At 47.3% G+C, this 21,665-nt stretch overlaps 1 protein-coding gene across 50 annotated transcripts in view; it reads left to right on the top strand.

The window, feature by feature from the left end:
• SORBS1 (sorbin and SH3 domain containing 1) overlaps window positions 1–21,665 on the top strand; it is a 229,060-nt gene that overhangs the window by 200,639 nt on the left and 6,756 nt on the right. For 23 of the 50 annotated variants that reach the window (XM_053909756.1, XM_019445177.2, XM_053909767.1 and 20 more), the window contains 5 exons: window positions 81–127; window positions 3,546–3,660; window positions 3,808–3,933; window positions 5,614–5,808; window positions 19,755–19,813. In XM_053909756.1, coding sequence (XP_053765731.1) covers window positions 81–127; window positions 3,546–3,660; window positions 3,808–3,933; window positions 5,614–5,808; window positions 19,755–19,813 — 542 coding nt within the window. Of the gene's footprint in view, window positions 1–80; window positions 128–3,545; window positions 3,661–3,807; window positions 3,934–5,613; window positions 5,809–7,325; window positions 8,100–18,988; window positions 19,049–19,622; window positions 19,814–21,665 lie in introns of all 50 variants that reach the window. The other 27 variants (XM_053909754.1, XM_019445175.2, XM_019445162.2 and 24 more) reach the window with 6 other exon arrangements.

Genomic DNA, 21,665 nt, shown 5'->3' with positions numbered 1-21,665 from the left:
TTTCTGGAAACTTCTGAAAATGTGTCCTTTCCATTGTACATAAATTGTGATTTTAAATTGTGACTGTTTCTTGTGTTTAGATGAGACCTGCCAGAGCCAAATTTGACTTTAAAGCTCAGACCCTAAAGTAAGTACCACCACTTTGTTGTTATTTTTAACTGCCTCTTTGAAACACAGCTCACTTGTAGAGAAGAGATAGAGGAAAAACAGCAATGATTCAAAACAGTAATTTATAGAGTTTACTACGTGCCAAAGACTATTCAAGTTACATATGTTAACTGATTCAGCCCTCACCAGAACCCTCTGGGGTTGGTACTATTATTACCCCCTTATAGTAATGGAGAAACCAAGAGGCTGTGAGGGTAAGGAATTCGTCCAAGCTGGTCAGTGCTAGAGGCAAGGGATTCAAATCCAGGTAGCCTGGGCTCCTACCACCATATGCATGCCACCCTGCTGCCTCCTATACAGGGATTCAGTTTCCTTGATGAAGCGGAGGCCAAATCTGACCCACTCTTTCTCTGGAAGAACCAGAACCAGTTTCTAGGAAGATAACTTTTTTTCGGTTTTGCTACAACATCTTACGACATTCAAAGCTTACGGGAACCCACAGAAAACCAAATTTTCTCTAAGTATGTTCCTCAAAGTGCTAGCTGTGTAAAATATTTCTTGAAAAGAGTATTCCATGCTAGAAATGAATCTGGGAACCACTGCTTCCATATCTCCCATGCCCCTTTCTCCCCAGAGACTTTGCTATTGATGTAGTAATAGCCCTAGAAGGCTTTCAATGAAGAAACCTGATGAGCTCATTTAACCCAGTGTTACCTAAATTCACATGACCAGGAAGCCTTTCTATCTCCATGGAATGAAATTTGGCAAATGCTACTAAAGACTGGATTCCACAAGGAACTTACTCAGTTCCTATCTAATTATGGGTTAAAATGGGCCATGAGTTTCCACTGGTGGCAATACCAGCAGCCATCCCATCGTCCTGCTGATAGAGGTCCCACGTCTCCATCCTCGGTGATGGGAGGGAGAGTTCTCCATCACTGGACGCTGGGAAATGCCATGGAGAGGCCACGCAACCATAATTCTGATCTTCTCCTAACGCTAAACGTGACCAGGCCACAGTTCCCGGACCTACGTACGAATCTGCTGTGTTGGGTTTGTTTGTAATTACTCTAGTCCTTTAGCTTATCGGCTCATGAGAAGTGGCAGCCTAGTGTGCTGGGAAGATGGGCTCTAGAGTCAGGAAGCCCCGTGCATGAGTCATGACTGTGCCACTTACTGTCTCTGTGACCATGAACAGGGTCACCAAGCTCCACCTCAAATTTCTTCATTTATAAAATGGGCATAAAAATGCCACTATCGCGGGGCAGCTGAGGCAATGCTTATAAAACATTTTGCAGAATGTAGCAAAAGTCAGCATCTCCCCTGCCCCTTCTTTTTAACCAGAGAGAAGATAACAGAGGTATATAAATTGATTTTTAGTTTAATCAAGCAATATCTTTTCCCCTTTTTTCTTTGAATTGAGCGAGACCCACATAATCTTTGAATGGTATTGTGATGATTATATTTGTGTAGATTTCATTAAAATGTCTTAGAACAATTTTGTCCTCAGAGCGACCTTGTCAGAAGACAGGGAGAGGGCTGATGGAGACAGAACTGTCACTATTTATCAGTATTGCTAATGCTGGAGAGAGGGCTCCTTCCTCCTGACTCAGTGCTATTATCACACCAAGTTCCCTCCTAGAACAGTTAACAAAGCTTTTTTTTCTTTTTAATTTACATCCAAATTAGTTAGCATATAGTGCACCAATGATTTCAGGAGTAGATTCCTTAGTGCCCCTTACCCATTTAGCCCATCCCCCCTCCCACAACCCCTGCAGGGGTTGTTCTCCCTGGAGAACCCTCAGTTTGTTCTCCATATTTATGAGTCTCTTCTGTTTTGTCCCCCTCCCTGTTTTTATATGATTTTTGTTTCCCTTCCCTTATGTTCATCTGTTTTGTCTCTTAAAGTCCTCATATGAGTGAAGTCATACAAAACTTTTTTTTAAAAGAGTAAATGACAGGGGCCACCTGGGTGGCTCAGTCGGTTAAGCATCCGACTTTGGCTCAGGTCATGATCTCACAGTTCGTGAGTTCAAACCCCGCATCAGGCTCGCTGCTGTCAACACAGAATCTGCTTCGGATCCTCTGTTGCCCTCTCTCTCTGCCCCTCTTCTCTCTCTCTCTCTCTCTCTCTCTCTCTCTCTCTCTCTCTCTCTCTGTCTCTCTGTCTCTCTGTCTCTCTGTCTCTCAAAAATAAACATTAAAAAAATAAAAAAAAAAATAGAAGAGCAAGTGACAGATCCATTGACTTGAGTCTTCTAAACATCTTTAATCACTGGCTTCTACTTTTCTCCACAGTACGTTACTTGAAAAAGTGTTCTGTAGGAGTGTTCAACTCAACCAAGTTAAACAGGTTTCTTACCCACAGGACTTCTCTGAGCCTCTACTGTACTAATACATGTGGTGACACTCTGGAAAAGATCTGAAATATATCATATTACTGTTTCTCAAGCCTTGTTACCACCAGACCTTGCCATGTGGTTCTTTGGGACATGGGCATGTGGTCCCCAATGCAGGAAGGATGGCAGCCCCAAGCACCCCATGGCACTTCACCTTTGGCCATGACTGCAGACCTCTCAGCCCTCCGCAAGCTATCCTCCTCCTTGTTTACCAGTGGGGCCGTCTCCAGCTGCAAATCACTTAGGGTGGCCAAGCAGGGGGCATAGAGATCTCCAGCAGGAGTGGATATGCTGAGCGTGTCGCACATCCATGTGTCCATGATTGGGGAGTGAAGAGAGGAGGGAATTCAGAGCACTGGCAAGGAGAGCTATAGCAAAAACTTGGCCAAAGACATTCTTTCTTACGGAGACAAATGCCCCAGGTCCCCTTCACGGGCCTCCTCAGGATCAGAATCTTGTCTACCAGTGAGAGACCCACAAAGTCTGCCTTGTTCCTGCATTCAGCACACTGCTGACTTTGTGTAAAGTCTTCCAGATGTGCCCTCGTTGTTGAGCCAGCACCCGTCGCATAACCGTGGGACTTCCTGGCACACTGCAGAGTAGGCAACCCCCCTCCAGACTGCAGTCAGAGACTTTCTTCCCACACTGTTGGTTTGATGCAAATGGAAAAAGATCGAAGTCATTTTTTTTCTTAATTCAAAAAACCTTTCAGTGTGCCTGGCTGGTTCAGTCAGTAGAGCATGCAACTCTTGATCTCGGAGTTATGAGTTCGAGCCTCACGTTGGGGGTAGAGATTTACTTAAAAATAAAATCTTAAAAAAAAAAAAAGTTTACATCCGTCCCACAGAAAACTGGAAAGATGCCAAAAGAGATGTAATTTCCCAAAGAGTGGGGTTCTCACTTCCAAATATGGAGCCCCCTCTTGTATCATCTGTCTCCTTTGAGCTCACTCAAAGTCTCCTTTTGCTAAAAACTGGAGTGTCTTCATCTTCCACATTTTGAAACATCTGCTAAAATGCCATGACTCTCTGTCGACAGGGAGCTTCCTCTGCAGAAGGGGGACATTGTTTACATCTATAAGCAGATTGATCAGAACTGGTACGAAGGAGAGCATCACGGCCGGGTGGGGATCTTCCCGCGCACCTACATCGAGGTACTGTAGCTCCTCTTTCCGGGGAAGAGCCCCGTCGTGCCCGAACCACCACTTACTTACCAAGACCTTGTGTTTTGTTTCCTCCCTTCCTCTCCTCCCCCTGCTTTCTACTCTTTTCCTTCTTCTCTGCCTCTCTCCATTTCTCAGCTTCTTCCTCCTGCTGAGAAGGCTCAGCCCAAGAAGTTGGCACCAGTGCAGGTTTTGGAATACGGAGAAGCCATTGCTAAGTTCAACTTTAATGGTGATACACAAGTAGAAATGTCCTTCAGAAAGGTAGGCGCCCTCTCCTCTCGGCTCTGGGGCTCTGTTGGATGGCTGGGTTTTGGTGGGGAAGTGGCGTCATAGCCAAATGTAGCCTGGTGGTGCCATCGCTATGCCTAGGAGATGTGCCCCATCAAGGATTGCATTAAAGGCAACTGGAGAATTTTCTGAGGCGAGGAATTTAAAAAATAAACCCCAGTCTCTGTCACGGGTTAATTACATTAAGTTCATTGACTAACGGCAGTATTTCTGGAATCTTAGACCTCTTCAATCAATATTTATTGAGCACCGAATGACATGGTAAGTGTTGGTGACTAGGTTTCACACTATATTAACATCGCCCTCGTAGAGAAGAGCAAGTCCTTTGACACCAAGAGAAGTTTGAAATACTTTGAAGCCAAAAGTTAACGGGTTATCAGCCGTGCAACTTTTGGGGAGTTAAAGAATCTTTCCAAGCTGCCATTTGCTCATATGTAGAATGAAGATAGAGGGGCCTCTTCTGTAGCTGTTTTAAAAGGCTCTGTGAAGCCCCCAGAGCGGCACACAGCAGCTGGTCAGTGCTCAATGAATAGGAGATGGCGGGGTTCTCCTCACTGCCCTCGAGGAGCTCGGCGCGCTCATTTTCAGACAAGTAAGCTATGCATGGATGCCGTCTTTCCCAAGGATCAGATGCTCTCTTCACGTGTCAGAACTCTCTGGATTGCTACAGTTACTAGTTACTGATTTTACTGAGTATAGAGGGAAATCAACACACGCCTTAGAAAAAGATGAACTAAGGGTGCCTGGATGTCTCTGTCACTGAAGCGTCTGACTCTTGGTCTCAGCTCAGGTCTTAATCCCATACTTGTGAGTTCAAGCCCCACATTGGGCTCTGTGCTGGGCTTCAAGTGTACTTAAAAAATAAAACAAACAAACAAACCAAGCAGTAACAGCAAAAGAGATGAGCTGCCTTATGGAAAAGAGAGGCACTGGAAGCACCCTAAATGCCCAATATGGGGGAACCAGTAATTAGGTCATCATATGTGTGTACAACAGGATAGCCTGCAGTGGGCCCTTCAGCTGCTGTTGCAAAACCATTAAAAATGTAGAATTATATTCCTTGAGAAAGGAGGTTTACTGTATGTAGAAGGTTGAAAAAGGGAAATACAGTGCAGACTCCATTTTTGTAACAACAACAAAAAATATGTGCAAGTCTAATTCACATGCATGGAATTAAATCTCTGAAATACATCATCTATCAAAATATGAACAGTGGTTTTCCCTGAGTGATCATTTTATGGGCAACAATTAGGTTCTGCTTAATGTTTGTGTTTTAACTTTTCTATAATGATACAGGGGAAATTAAAGTTATAAAAAGGAAGGAAAAAGATAACCCTCCAAAACCTTTGTCTTAGAGAAAGTTGGGTATCGATTTTGTGTTAAATGAGGCAAAAACCATACGTTTGGCTATTCGCTTGGGGGAATGAATCTGAAATATTTCAAGACCGAGCTTGACTTCCCAGCCTCCAGGTAGCTCTCCTGCTGTTAGTATCCCCATCTCGATGATCCGAGTTTCGTCCGGGTCTAGCAAGGAAGGTTTCTCTGAACAAAGTCTGTGATAACTGATGAAGCATGGCCCAGGGTGCAGGCGGGGGCCTCAGGCATACCAAGGCATGCTGGGACAAAGGACCCTTGTCTCACCGTGTCTTACAGGGTGAGAGGATTGCGCTGCTCCGACAGGTGGACGAGAACTGGTACGAAGGGAGGATCCCAGGGACGTCCCGGCAAGGCATCTTCCCCATCACCTATGTGGACGTGATCAAGCGGCCACTGGTGAAAAACCCCGTGGATTACATCGACCTGCCTTTCTCCTCCTCCCCAAGTCGTAGTGCCACCGCGAGCCCGCAGGTACCTAAGCCTCTCGTCACTGGTTTTCACACTCATGACAGATACAGTGCCGATGGCACACAGCCTCCCGGGGTGGTTCTTCCACGCTGTGATTAAGAACCATGTGCAGTAATGCAGAGAACACACACCAGGGTTTGTTTCCATGCATACAAATGACATTTTTCAAGAACTTGGAGGGAGCACGCTTATTTGGGGGAAAAGAAAGAGCTTAAGGTGATTGCCCTGAGAGTAAGATGATTGGGGCAAGAGACATAAGAGTCCTTATCAGTTGGTCCAAAACTCTGTATGGGAGCATCCTGCCCTGGGTGAAGCTGGCTGTCTGGGGACCACCAGTGTCCCATACATACCATGACCCAGCATGCTTCTCTTCATCATCTTACTGGCCAAGGCTGGCCTGCAGAAGACAAACATTCAAAGAGAGAATTGCATGTTCTCGTCCTCAGACATAAAGACTAGATCCAGAGTATTCTTTGCAAGCAAGAACCAGGCTGGGAAAGGAACATATAGCATCGCTACACTGGGCTGAAAGGAAGTAGGTTTATAGGCGTAATAAGATGTTTGCATCCCTAAACGTCATGAACAAACTGGTTTTAAAAAACATGAAGTGTTCCAAATCCATCCCTACTTTCCCAAAGCCAAGAAAGAATGAGGGCCTTGGGTTCAGAAGAGGCAAGGTAGAGTGACTTCCTGTGGAGGACACTGACCACACCACCGTGGTCAGTTGTAAGGAGGGTGGCAGAGGCGTGACTGGTCCCGGGATGACAATTGGATGGTGCCTCTTTTCTGTCATCCTCTCATTATTTCCTCCTCTTCCACCTGCCCGTCACTGACCCCAGGGATGGTTCTGGGCAGAAAGAATGAGACGGGCTGACCCAGGGCTTTCTGCACAACGAGATCCATATCCTGAGATCTCGTGGAGAGAGGGTGTGGGGTTGGCACAGCCATTCTGCTTTGTGATAATACGAGGAGCTCGGCGAGATTTTTCACTGGGGTGTAGCCAAGCACGACTATAGAACGAGACAACTCCACTACTCATCCTCCTCTCTGGAAGGCTCTTTGCTGAGAACCCTGGAGAGAATAAAAACCCAAAGAAGTGGCAGGGCACCTTTTTGGCCCTTTGTGGTGTTGTGGGTCAGTTGTAGAAGGGGTGGGGTGGGGCAGTGCGGGGTGGGGTGGGAAGCTTCGAATGTGTCCCTTTGAAAGTCTGACTCTGCAAACCAGGCCAGCACCATCTGTAAGTGCCCTGACAGGCCCCTTTCTCCCACGTCCATACCACTCGCTTCACCTCTCCTCCGCTACCTGCACACACCATGCACACACACGCGTGCACCCACATTCTGCTTTCTCTCCAGTCGCACCAAACGATTTCATTGGGGGGACACCAGAGTGTCCTCATCCTCTCCATTTCATTCCTCTTTTGTATATCCCTTGTGATTGTTTTCCTTTCTTCTTTATGCTGACACTTGTACCTTTTGCTTCTTTCCTTTGTTTCTCCTCTCTCTCCTTTTCTTTTCAAGTCCCCCGGTCACAGCCAACTCCTCATGCCGGCCCCCTCATCTCTGCCCCACCCCCACCGAGCCCTGTCCCCTGAGATGCACGCCGTCACCTCTGAATGGATTTCGCTGACTGTAGGGGTCCCAGGCAGGCGGTCTCTGGCCCTGACCCCACCCTTGCCTCCTCTGCCGGAGACTTCTGTCTACAACACTGACCATCTCGCCTCGTGGGCAAGGCCCGGGCCCTCCCTGTCTCTCAGCCTGCCCCGTTCGAGCTGGGCAGATCGTTCCACCCCACGCTCCCTGACGTCCCCACTGGCCCTGCCTCCCCCCCACAAAGCCTCCTCCCTGGTGCCCGGTGCCCCGGCCTCCCTGCACATCAACGGGGACAGTGGTATCCACGTGCCACCCTCAGGTGTCCGCCCGGAAAGCTTCTCACGGCCGCTGCCGGGGAGCTCTGATAGGGTCATCTGCGAGCTCAGCGACGCCTTTAGCAGCCAGGGTAAGCGGCAGCTGAGGCGAGAAGAGCGTGGACAGTGTGAGAGGAGAGCAGAGCGGGAGGCAGGTGACAGATGCCCTGGAGCACCCAAGATCTCTAAGAAGAGCTGCTTGCGACCTTCAGACGTGGTCAGGTGCCTGAGCGCGGAACAGAGACTCTCAGATCTCCACGTCCCCGAGGAGAGCCGGCCCAGCAAGCCCCTGGGTAGCCCTTTTCCGGGAAGGGAGGCTGAGCAGACAGAGCCGCGTAGAGGTGGCGAGCAGGCTGAGAGGAGGGCTGCTGGGAGTGCTGTGAGCCAGGTAGGCCTGCAGCATGACCGTGTGTGCCTTGGCGTCTCAGGTGCAAGGGGGGCTGGACGTCTCACCCGCGGCCCAGTGGATGCCGGTGAGAGCCCTGTGCTTGCCTTGGGAGCAAAAATATTACCCAGGAGGGAACGCAGGGGTCATCGACTAAGGTGTCAGGCTGGGGACAGTTGGAGGCGAAGGACAGTCTGCACTCGGGCCTCTTGAGGTGACTTAGAAGTTGCTCCCATCTTGGGCGCCTCTGGGCCCGGTGCAAAAGCCCGTGAGAAGGAAGACCTTCCTCATGCCCATTCAGGCCTTGGAGACTTTCCTCGATTTGCTCTAACACAGCTGAGAACACCAGGCTTCAGTTTGGCTCCGTGTGGCTTGGTTTTGTGTGAGACGCACTTTGTTTCCATAACCCATGGCGCTCTGCCAGTGCTCAGCTGCGTCAGGTCTGCGTCCTGTCTCGTGTTTGTGTGGGAGCACAGGGCTTTTGTGTCCTGATGCACAAGTGCGTTTTGGTTCTGGGGACCAGAGCTGGGGCCCTGGGAGGCAGATATAGGGTCCTTGAACGGACACACCAGGTTTTTATGGGACTGGCCCAGTTTCTCTCTGGGTCAGCTGCAAAGATTTCAAGGACCACAGTGGCCTTAGGGTGTTTGAGGGCTGAAAAATGGGAGGGTGGGGCTGGGGGTAAGCTTGGCAATTAGAGCATGATTCTAGTTTTGGCTATGCTGTTCAATACCCCAGAAGTCAAAGACTTTGGACAACTTCTCCAAAGTAGCTGGGGTTGAATGCCCATTCACCTCTTACCGTCTATGCCTGGGCGTCCTTTGCCCTCTCTGAGCCTCACCTATAAAATGGAGATGATGCTCTACCTCCTAGTGTGGCTGAGAGGGTTCCATGAAGTAATGAGTGTGAAGTGCCAAGTGCATGGGGTGGGAACAGAATGTGGTCAGCTATCCATTTTGGGTGGTCTAGAGCTGCTTCTGGAATTGAGAACATTCTAGAATGCCTTTAGTATCAGATGGAATTCTTAAGTCCCATTTATTATTTACCATGTACAGTGCCCACAGTAGACCATGCTTGATCCTCAGGCCCGCAACCCTAGTTTTTCTCTAAAGTTTCATTTATTCACTCAACAAATATTTATTCGAGACCTGTAGACACCACCCGGTACTAGGGCAGGGTTCAGGGGTCAGTGCCTTCCTGCTCTAGAGGAACCTGTGTTCCAGTGAGATTGGCAGACACAGCCGCATCATGACCGCAGTAACAGAGGTAGGCTCAGAGGCCACAGGAGGACAGAGGCCTGAGACACAGACCAGGCCAGACCTCCAGCTCCAGCCTGCTGGTTAGGAGTGGAAGATCTTGCCACGGGAAGAGCAGTGTGGAACAGTGATGAATAATCAGGCTTAGCCTCTCGCCAGCGAGCCACTGTTTTCTCATGTGCAAAGCAGGAGCGAAAGTCTTCCCTCCCTCATAGGGTAGTTGTAAGGATTAGATGAGGTAAGTGAGGTGCCTGGTATGTGGGAAGGCTCCATAAAGTAGATTGTTTTTCCACCTCTGAGCATGGGGCCCAGGGAAAATAGCAATACCTGGGGAAGGCCTTGCCTGGTAGAGCAGGGGCTCCTGGAGTGTGTGTTCTAGGAGGGAGAAAAGGGTGTGTCCTGTTAAGGAAAGAATAGTTGGTTAGGGAGAGATAGTGAAGGGACTAATTGGGAAGAATTTAATGTCTCTGACACGATAACAATTCTGTAAACGTTCTAAGTCAGCCCACAGTGCCTAGAGACCTCATTGTTGTCAGCCCTGAGTCACCAGCACAGCCCAATTCCAGGACCCAGCGCGTCCAGGAAGTGCACGTAGTGCCGGGGCTCTGGGCGAGTTTAGGGATGCATACTTCCCACTTCCTAATGGAGGATGGGAGTTGGGGGTGGTAGCTGGCAACATGGAAAGACAGGCCTGTTGAAAATTGGTTTTCCTTTCTTGGTGGGCCTCCAGACCCCAAGTGTACGACTTCCTGTCCCCTCCCTTCTTCCTGCTCTTCCAGGGCCAGCCCCTTCCCCACGGGTGTGCACAGCCCCGGGCCCTGGCCTTGTTCCCTCTGAGAGTTGGAGGAGTTGTGTGAAAAGGGCTCCTGCCCACACACCTCCCACCCAACCCCTGTGCTTTCCCCTCATATGACTGGGACCCGGAGCCAGCCACTCGGGAAAGGGGGACCTGCAGAAGCTCCCTGCCCCTTGAGGCCCTCTTTGCATGACAGAGCTAAAGATGGAAAGGACTTCAGGGACAACTGTTCTTTGGTGGCCTGCCAGCTTGCTGTGGCCTCAGGCTGTGTCACTTATTGGGATAAATGCATTGTAGGCCAGTGTGTGTGATCAGGAAAATTGTCAGTCGCTGTTCTCCTTGGGGAACTGAACCAAAAGTTCACTTTTATTATAGTTGTTAGGAAGCTGGGTTGAGTATGTGGCCAATAAGTGAGGGGGTTTAGCTGAGTAACTTAAGTGAAAAGACATTCCGAAATGCTGTGATCATTTATTCTTTCACTCAAGTATCTAGGATGTTCCAGGCACTTTGCTAATGCTGCAGGAAACAGAGAGGGATAACTGTCATCAAGTGCTTCCCGTTGCTCTCAGGAAAGTGTCCTCCTTCACAGGCTTTCAAGGCCTCATGTGATCTGGCCATTTAGACAGCAAGCCAGCTTCACCTTCCAAAACCTTCTTGCTTGTTTGTGTGGATAATTCCCACCTGCCCTTTACTTCTCCACTTAGATGTTACTTCTTCCAGGAAATCTTTCCTAACAACCTCTCCCAGCCCCTGTAAAACTGGATTAAGTGCTCTGACCTTCTGCTTCCATAGCCCCTGCACCAGACTTTAGGGGGCACTTCTCAGCTCTGTTGTATTCTTACCTTTGCTTGTCTGTGTCACCATTAGAGTGTTAGCGCCCTAAGGTCAGGGATCATGGTTCCTGATATGTGGAAGGTATTCAATAAATATTTGTTGAGTGAAAGAAAAGATTAACAAGTGACTGACTCCAGTGAAAGGAATGTAGGATCTCCATTGGTGGGGGATAAGACATGTTCACAAATAATTATGATGCAGACAGGAAAGGAGAGTCAAGTAGTTCACCCTGAAAGTTCAAGATGAGGAGAAATAGTAAGCAACTGGAGAGGGAAGGTGCCAGTCTGATAGACTTTGTAAGAAATGTGGCATTTCATCTGGGGCTTAAAACACAGGGAGGTTTATAATAGGCAAACAGCAAGAGGGTGTCATTCGAGGCAAGCAGATAGCCCAGCCAAGACCCACAGGTGGGAACGTGAACAGGGGTATGGAGCTTTGGGAGCTTTGGGTGAGGCTTAGTGTGTCCACAGGTACATAGAAGGGGGTTCTGGGGAAGGGGCCGGGAACAGAGCTTGGAGGGGCTCCTGTATAGCACGTAGGTTTTCATCCGCACCTCCTAACACTGTGTCCGGTCCCCTTCCTCACCGTGACGTGCCCCTTGTGAATCAGTTGTCAGACTTCCCTGTTTGGTGCTAAGTCCCTGCATTGCTGCTTCCTTCCCCTGAGTCACCTGTCCAGCCCCACCCCTGCTGCCCCCCAGCCGTGCGGATGTGTGAACACTTGTGTAAGGTTTGGCTTTTCACTCCTTTGTAGACTCCCAAGCTGAAATCACATTGAGTCAGTTGCTCGTTATTAGGTGTGTGTTCTCTGGACAGCGGAAGGTGTGGATGAAGTGCGGGGGGTGTTTAGGAGAACCCCAATCTAGAAAGGAGAGCGCTGTGTCGAAAGTCGGGATCCCCGGGCTCTGGGCCAGCTCTGCTGTCGGCCTGCTGTGTGTCTTCGGATGAATCACTTCCCTTCTCTGGGAGCTTCCTTATCCATAAACAAAAGATTTAGACAAGAGAACTAAAGTTGTTTTTGGCACTGATATTCTACGATTAGCTAAAACTCCTGTATAAATGAAAGGGAAAAAAAGAACAAATCCAAAATTTTAAGGAGGTGGTTTATTATAGACCTGCAGATGTTCACAACTGAAAAATGAAAAGGTTTTCCCTTTGGCGGGGGTGGGGGGGCAGACAATGACATAAATACAAAGAAAATGCCCAAGAGTTCAGAATCATCAACCAAATTCTTGGATTTTATCAGGCATCATTTTGGCCAAGGAGGTTTGGGGTGATCAAGACAGTGAAAGAGAAGAGCATCTTGGAAATCTGTCATTAGCATCATCAAATATTTATTGAGCCTTCCCAAGATAGAGATGCTGTTTGCTGACTGGCATCCAGCTGTGGTTTTTAAGAGTTCCTACAATTGGTGTGAGAGATCCTCATAGAATTTCTGAATTAAAAAGAACCTTTACAGATCATCTACTCCAGTGACTCTTAACCTTTTCTGGGTCACAGAACCTTTGAGAATCTGAGGTCAGCTGTGGACTCTGGGACAGTAGTTTTGGGACGAGGGTAGTGCACACACAGTTTTGCATCAAGTTTCAGGAGATCCACACCTGAGTCCGTCCGAAGGCTCCCTGGGAGTCCGTGCCTCCCCGCCCCATGCCCAGGCTAAGAGCCCCCCCGTCTGTTCTCCTTTTATGATCAGATGAGAAAACTGAGGGCTGAGAAGAGTGACAAAGTTTCTGTGATATTTGTTTGGGTCCCAAAGAGAAGGAATCCAGTCAACAGTAAAAGCAGCATTCAGAAAAGCCATGTGGATCCTCAAAGCATCTGAGAAGCACAAGAACAGCCTTGGAGAAAGGAGAGGAGAGAGAGCTACTCAGCTGATGGCAGAAAGATGCTTTGGCGGATTCCCTCGGAATCCATGGAAGCTAGCTGCATTCCCAGAAAGATCAGAACAAAGACCTAGGCCTGCTCTGAACATGGAAATTAGAAATAGAAGGGAAAGCATGTAATGCAGTTTACGAGAACAAAAAGGAAATAAAAAGTGGTAAGATACCCAACTAAAATTGGAAACATTTTCCTTTTACTCAGAAGGGAAATCTCTAAATCTGTACAGAGGGTTTTTAACAATTTGCAGGAAGGGGAGAGGCACTGGCCACAGTTGTAAAAATAATCAGGTGTTATCTCAACACCTGAGGGTAGGGAACTAAGACCCAAAGTTGAAGTGTCCACCCCCAAAAAGGTGTTAGGAGAGATGGTAGGTATCCATAGCAACCCTCATGCCTGTGTAGCCACACAGTACCTCCCGAGGTACCTCCTCAAGGAGTACCTCCTTGATCACTGACCTCTCCAGCTATTCTGATGTGTCCCTCAGGCAGAGCACAAGTGCAGAGAATCAGGGTGTCGTAGAATGCACAGGACTTGGTGTCTGAGAGACCGGGGTTCACGTCCTGGTTCCTCAGTTACCAACTCAGGCATGTTGGGTCTTAGTTTTGTAAGATGAGGTAAATGTTGACCACCTTGTTAAGAGTATGAAATGAGATAGCATGGAGATGATCACGCCCCGCACAGAGCATGTCACTGCGACTCAATAAATACCTGTTGGATGATACCAGGCCACAGGGAAAAGGAACAAAAGTTTGCTTTATCCTCCTTCTCCCATCCCACCTAAGAGAGGAAGATGGAGGTGGGGGAAGAGAGGAAGGTAGAAAATGGAAGAATCCTTCTACTTTGTGTGAACAAACCCAGAGTTTAGAAAATTGAGAATTTGCACTCTTAACTTAGTGCTTCTCCCTGCTGTCTCGTACCTGGAGTATGAAGGCATCCTCTTGGAAAGCTTCTGATTTCTTCATCTTCGGATACACATTTGCTATTACTCCTCAGATCACTTTAGGAGAGAAACAGACCACATTACAGACCATGAGGACAAGGCTGAGTGTTTGGGTTTAGTGTTGTAATCAGATTCAGATTACAACGAAGTAATGTGTTCTCTGTGGAGTAGCCTGCAAGAGGGTTGTGTTTAGGTGGTAAATAGCTGAACCGGTTGATTGTAATTTGTTTTATGTTTAAGCTGGGGTATTTTTCTTTTCTTTTTTTATTTTTTTTAATGTTTATTTTTGAGAGAGAGACAGAGCGTGAGCAGGGGAGGGGCAGAGAGAGAGGGAAACACAGAAACAGAAGCAGGCTCCAGGCTCTGAGCTGTCAGCACAGAGCCTGACACAGGGCTCGAACTCATGAACAGTCAGATCATGACCTGAGCCAAAGTCCAACGCTCAACCGACTGAGCCACCCAGGCGCCCCTAAGCTGGGATATTTTTCTTAATAAACTGAAGGAGAACTTGGTGGGGTCCCATTTTGAGGGTCCTATGGGGGTTTTCTAGAGCTGAAAACCAGAGGCCCAAACCATTCAGGCCTCTGACACCTCAGGCCCAGGTGCCTGTGGTGTTCTGAGAGCTGCAAATCTACCGCCGTCCAGGGCAACCCCTCACCTCCCATGCTGCCAGAAGGAAGCTCTCCATGTACATCTGGAGGCTGCAGTCACAAGCCCTCCACCCAGTCCTCAGTGGGCCTTGAGTGGGGTGCATCTGTTCTTAAGGCAGGTCAGCCCTGCCCAGCCCTGGTTCTCAATTCACAGGATGCATGTACTCTTACGTTAGAAACTTAGAGCCAAGAAGAATGTTTATGTAAATCATGTCCAATCCTCTTATTTTACTAAGAACTTGAAATTCAAAGACATTAAGCGTTTTGCACAAAAGATAGCGAGTTAGTGTCATAGCCTGGAACCCAGATTTCCTCATACCCAGTCAGGTCTCCTCCTAGGAGGCCAGTGTGGGTCACCAGAAAGAGAGGTGGGGTGGGGTCTGGGCAGGTGAGAAGATAGGTGTGTGTGGTGAATTGAGAAATGCCGTCTCTGAGCCACTCAGGGGTATTAGGAGGGCAGAAGGGGCCTGAGATGCTTCCAGGGGGGTAAGGCCACACTGAGGTTGAGTTCTTTACTCTCGTTCACATCTCCAGGACTTTCTGCTGTTCTGTACCCTGCGGGCAGTTTATTTGGGACTTCAGGGCTTGGGCACATACCCAAAGCTGGAAGAGAATGCTTGCTAACTCCCGTGTTAGTGCCAGGTGTTCTGTGGATCCAGAGGGATTAATAGCCCCAGGGAGGCCAGGGTCAGATTCCTGGGGCACTTCTGTGCACTGCAGATAGAAGGGAAACAGAGCACAGGTCCATGCAGGATTGCTCACTCTGGGAGAATAAAGTGAGCCCTCCAGACCAAGGCAGGGGGCAGTGTGTGAGTGCGTGTGCAAATATGGAAGAAAAGCAGTTTCTGGATCAGTAACTAACTCCTGCTTACTGATGGGGGTGTGGGGAATGCCTCTGTGTGTGTGTGTGTGTGTGTGTGTGTGTGTGTGTGTGTGTGTGTGTCTATTGGGCTGATGGCTGTTTTTCTAAACGTGAAAAACTGGGGCGCATCTCCAAGAGTCTGAAATGTACTTGGCGTAAGATAATACTCCCTTTATTCTTAACCCCGGATGAGGTCCTTGTTAGAACTTTGTCTACTTTTAGGCTTAAATAAGTAGGGGGAGGGTGCAGAGCAGCACTGCCCAGGAGACATATAACATGAGTCATGTATGTAATTTAAACTTTTCTGGTAGTACAATGGAATGAATGAAATTAATTTGAACAATATCTTTTATTTAACCCAACATATCTAAAATAGTATTAAACTACTGATAAAATTACTAATTGATATAATAGTATATAATCAATATAGTAATTATGAATGATAATAGTTTGCATTCTAAATTTTGTGCTAAGTTTTTGAAATCCAGTATTTCAAAAGTAAGTATTTTTACACTTACAGCACATTTCATACTGGCCACATCTCAAGTGTTATGGGCTACCATATTGGACAGCATAGGTTCAGAGAAAGAGATACATAAAGCTGTATACAGTTAGAAAATGGGGCCAGGGAAAGAAAAATCTATACCTAGAGGAAAAAAATCTGAGGGTCAACAGCCTTCAAAGTAAAGGACAAATCCCTACAATGAATATCAGTGGTCTCTACTGCCCCTGAGGATTCACCTGCCACACGACACCCCCCAGAAAAATGGTTTACATCTCAACTACCTGAAATGTTTGATTTAAATATAAGGAATCCATTTCAACCAGGGAGAAATTGAATCTTAGCTAATAGGATAAATGTTTATCTTGCCTTTGTCCCTCATCCCACACACTATGAGTAAGGAACCAAACTATCCTCTCAGGGACAACTTCAGTTTGTACTAGATGTTAACTTTGTCTCAATGCGAAGGCTATGATGATGATTATCCTCTGATTTGGATACGACCTGAGACCAAGGAAGGTATTAGCTATGTCAATATCCATCCAGTACTGTGGATCCTTGAGTTCATGACTGGACCATATCAATTACCGTACCCTGTACCTTTTACATGCAGAGAAAGTATTCAGGAAGAGACAGGACAGTGTCTACTTTCACAAAGGGCAGAAGCTGGGTGTTGGTTGCTATCATCATAGACATCCCAACGTGGCTCGAGAGGAGGTGGTGAATGTCAGTTAGACACCGAGGACTCAGTCCTCAGTGGCTTTGCCACATTGTGCAAACCTTCACACTTCCCTGAGCCTTAAAATGTCCTTTTCCACCCTCTCCAAGCCAAAGGGTTAGTATAAAAGTCAGATGAAGTGATGGACCTCCATGTGCTTTTAAAGCTTTTGTTTGTTTTTAAGTGCTTTACAAAAAAAAAAAAAAGGGCTAATAAAATATCAGGTTCTTTTTACTGTATGTGATTCACCAAGCCTCTCTTAAGCACCAAATATTTGCTTGACGATCAGTGCCAGTCCCTCCTTTGAGATTAAGTTGATTGTAAGATGCTACAGGGCTTCTGTAAGCTGTGGACATCATGTGAAGAGATTGTCCACATCCTCTCTTTGTTCTCCATTTGACCTGAGGTCATTAGGCCACCAGCTGAAGTTTGGGTTTTTATGCCAACTTTTATTTTCATGAGGTGTGACCCAGACTGATCAGTCTTGCCACACTGTAGCTAGCCAAAGAACTTCAGTGAAGGATAATTAAGGTCCTCTTCAGCCTTGCTCCCCAAAGTTTATCTGTGGGCCAGCATCGTGGGCATCGCCAGTAGACAGACAGAGTCTCAGGATGCACCCCAGACGTGTCAAGTCAGAGTCTGCATTTTAACAGGATTCTCAGGCGATACCGGCATATGCTAGAGGTTGAGAAGCAGCGCCCAACAGCATCCCATCAAGTGACAGCCTTGGCTTCCGTGTCCTCTGGGATAGGCAGCTTCCCTCTGTCAAAATCTGCCCGTGGGTGTCACCTAGTCACCCAGAATACACTTCATTTTTCTGACACCTGAAAACCCACGTAACAAGTGCTTGGAAATGTCATTACTTTCCTTTGTTACACAAAAGCCTTGATCCAGAGGCTGGATGGGTAGTAAGTAGAGCCACACAAGGTCACCTGGCAAAGGTCTGTGGGTCCTGAGACATGGGAGAAGGAACGTGAAAAGGCCCCTGGCAGCTCTGTCTCTTCCTTTACTCCTGTCAGAGTCCAAGGTTTAAAAGATGGCAGTTTTGAAGAAGTTAGAGAACTTGAAGAGGTTTTCCAGAAGGACAGGAGTCCTTCTGGAAAAAATGATGTCTGGAGTAGAAGTTGGTCCTGCAAGACACCCTAAAGAATGAGGCCATTTACAGTGGAGATGAGCAGGAGGGGGCGGTGTGGTGGCGTGCCCGGGACAGCCCGGCAGCTCCACTTCTCGCTCACTGTGGGACGTTGGGGCGTGTGCTAACCACCCTGAGCGTCAGCTTCCTGGCTTTTAAAAGCAAACAAGATGACAAAACCTGTTCTGCCTATCTCCAGGGTTTCTGTGGGACTCATGGAAAGTAGTGTCAGTGAGCACTCTTAATAACATGGTAAATGGTCCAAGGATGAAAGAGAAGGTCCAGTAGATGAATCCAGAAAACAAGTCAACCACTAATTCACTGTGTGACCTCGAGGGAGGCCCTGGGCCTCTCTGAATCAAGTGAGCCATATGTAAAAGATCTCTGAGTGCCCTTCGAGAAGGCCCTGGAGCTGCTGTGGCTCATTGCTATTAGCACACATTACCAGGGGCATTTCTCCAAGAAAGATGGCTTTTCAAATATTTATTTAGGGAAAGTTCTGAGAGTTTGGAATTGAATGCTTTCTAAGGGAAATGATTCCAAACACTCTTCCCGGCCTATACTCTGGGAGACCCATTTACAAAAACGGGTCTGCTTGGCCATGATTGCACCTGTGTTTCCATGTCAGCATGTGGTACCTGAGCTGGTGAGTGAAGAGCGATGGTTTCATTTCTACAGCTATGTCAGGACACACAGTCCTATTTCTGGAAGCAGGCCCTGCCCTGTGAGATATCTGAACTCATCTCATACCTGACTGGAGTGTGTCATGTGCGGACTTCTCCAGGGGAACAGTCTTGTTTGAGACTTCAGATACTCCTGGGGAGTTTTTCAGAAGCATTTCTCTCTGTTTTCATAAGTACCCCAATATGGCATACCTGTTAGTTTAATGAGCCTCCTTTGCCAGAGGAGGCTTCTAGTCAACGGCTTTCGGCACAGCAGCCCTTCCATAGATGCCTGCCAGCTGAGAGCAAAAGGACCAATGTGTGTTTTTATGGAAGGTCATAACTGTTCCATAAGACAGCCCTTCTGTGTCTCTTTCCTGCCCATCTGGGGACCCTGTGTTGTCGATGCTCACCTCACTGCACTCATGCTCCGAACTTTCCATTCCGTTGCCTGGATGCTTGCTTCTAACTCTGTACATTGCATTTCCTCCTGTGCGCCCACCGTGTTGTCATGGAAACTCGAGCGCCATAGGCCACGAGTATCCGGTGTCATCGAGTGTGATGGTGTGGTACGTGTATTTGCTCACACTTTTATTTTGAATCCGTTCCAATGTGACATCTGCTAAAATGTCTCCCTTATAATTTGCTTGGTGATCACAGCCTTCTCATCATTCATTGAGAGCAGGACCTGATCTCACAGAATCTGAAAAGAGCTATGTGGTAAGATGCCTATTGAATAAGAACTGTAGCTTTTCTAAAGAGAATCCTTACTGACTTCTAGAGTCTCAACTGGAGTAATGCCTGGCTAACTCACAGAGCCATGATTTACATGGCTGTTGTCCTAGAGGGAAATATTAGGCCACCCCCTTCCCTCTCAGAAAGCAGAGGTATTTCGAGACCTTATTTGTACTCTGCCTCCATGTGGGATTAAGTTAATGGTTAGTGCATGATCGGGAATACATACTTGCATTTCTATCTTGAAGTTATTCACTAATTACAGGCTTTTATGCTGCTGCCTTTGGTTTTTTTTAATAGTCATACTAAATCCCAAATTCTTCTGTATCTTACCTGTTTTTTCCATGCTTACGCCTGGATCCCTCCTGCACTTCACTACTGGAATATCTATTTTTTTAACCTGGATCTTCAACTCTGTTGTTTCCCTGGACTTATGTGCTTCGTCTGGAATGTTACATCTCTTCCTCTCTTTCTTTTTCTTTTTTTTTCTTTTGTTGTTTTTTTGTCCCCATGTTGACTGTTATATGGGGGTTTCTGGATATCTCGGGGCCACTCACAGGAAGCAGTTTGCAATGAGATCATAAACATTGCCGAAAAATCTGTTCATTACTGCAGCACTGTTTCTCATCCCCTTGACTTTCATCACAAGGTATCCCCTTCTGACAATAAATCATCTTTAATCATTTCTCAGCAACCTCAAGCCCAACAGCGAAGAGTCACCCCAGACAGGAGTCACACCTCACAAGATTTGTAAGTATACTTGGCAAACTTCCTTTCTCACATCACATGCTTGGTGGACTCCTGGCTTTAGAGAATGGGTCATTGACCAAGTCTGGGGCAGCCATTTGGGGGAATGAACAAATCACCCCTAGCTTCTCTGAGGATTTCTAGTTGGGGCCATATTTCCCATCAGCCAACATGAAACAGGTGGTGGGTGGATAAATAAAGGAGGCCATAGACTGCTGAGAGATAGAGACCGGTGAAGAGTGAACTGCCATTCAGGGGCAAAGGAGGGCTGTGCTGACTAGAGTCAATCCTAGTGTTGTGGGAATATGGGGGAAGAAGTCATTGGTTCTGCCTGGAGATAAATGAATAGAGTTGATCCACTCATAAAAAAAAAAATCATTGGATGTCTCCTGTGTTTTAAACATATAGGGGTAAACTCCATTCCCAGAAGAAGGGAGATTTGGAATGGGCATTGAAAGGCAAATTGGAGGGGCACCTGGCTGGCTCATCAAGAGCACACAACTCTTGATCCCTGAAGTCATGAGTTCAAGTCCCACGTTGAGTGCAGAGATTACTTTAAAAGAAAAAAGAAAGACCAAATGGTTTTGAGAGCTACAACAGGGAGGTAAAAGGTCTTCCCAGCTGAGGAAAACAACATGCAAAGACTCAGGGTAGATGATGTGTTTGGGGAACTCAGAGAAGGCCCACATGGAGAAAGGACTCAAAGGAACAGTGCCCTGAGCAGCATGAGGCCCATCCAAAATTAGAGCTGAGTGGGGGACCCAAGCAGCAAGGCTGTGGGACCTTGGCCATCCAGTCTCCACTGTCTGGGGGTGATGATAGAGAAGCAGATATCTGGAGTTATTTCCCAGAGCTGAGGCTAGCAAGGCAGCCACAGTGGAAGTTAAGAGGAGGATAAGGAATTCTAAGGAGTCCAAGTTGGATGGAGACAGGAGGCAAATATGGAAACATCAAAAATGTATGTGCTTACCAACTGGAAATCATTCTGCATCTCTTAATTCCTCATTCAAGACGTTCCTCTGGCAGATCCACCTACCAAATTATCAAAACATTTGGATAAATGCACAAAATTAAACAGTCCCTTTGGTTTAGCAAAGGGGAAAACGAACCTGTCGTTCCTGGGGACTGTGTCCTCTTGTCTCTAGTCTCGCCTGCCCTCTCACAGGCATTTGCTGGCATGTGCTGGAAATGGTTTGCACAGTTGTGCCCGGTACTCTTGTGTTTCAGAATAGCGAGCACACAGAATTGTGAACTGGTGCGTAGTAGATGCTTCTTAAGTATTTGTCAAAGGAATAAATGAAACCAAACTTTTCCCTGTTGCCAAAGCAGTTACAGGATTTCATCACAAATAGTCCAGCCTTCTCCCGCGAGCTGTTAGGACAGACAGAACAGCACACACCAAATGGCCTTAGGCCAACTAACAATAAATAAAAATCTTAACCACAAACATCACTGGGACAGAAAGAAAGCAAAAAGTGTTCAAGAATTTCAGAAAAATGACATCACATTTAAAAACAATTGACGAGAGGCACCTGGCTGGCTCAGTCAGAAAAGCATGTGACTCTTGACCTTGGGGACATGAGTTCGAGCTCTACTTAGTGTGTAGACATTATTTAATGAATAAATACAACTTTCTGTGGGGGAGCACCTGGGTGGCTCAGGCGGTTAAGCATCTTTCTTCGGCTCAGGTCATGATCTTACGGTTTGTGACTTCGATCCCCGCATCAGGCTCTGTGCTGACAGCTCAGAGCCTGGAGCCTGCCTCGGATTCTGTGTGTGTCTCTGTCTGTCTGTCTCTCTCTCTCTCTCTCTCTCTCTCTCTCCCCCCCCTCCCCTACTTGCATGCTCGCTCACT

The sequence above is a fragment of the Panthera pardus genome, unplaced genomic scaffold (genome assembly GCF_024362965.1).
Source record: "Panthera pardus isolate Hobbes unplaced genomic scaffold, ASM2436296v1 HiC_scaffold_22, whole genome shotgun sequence".
Classification (NCBI taxonomy): Eukaryota; Metazoa; Chordata; class Mammalia; order Carnivora; family Felidae; genus Panthera; species Panthera pardus.
Note: the sequence above shows the minus strand (reverse complement) of the source record. Positions and strands in the feature narration are given on the sequence as shown.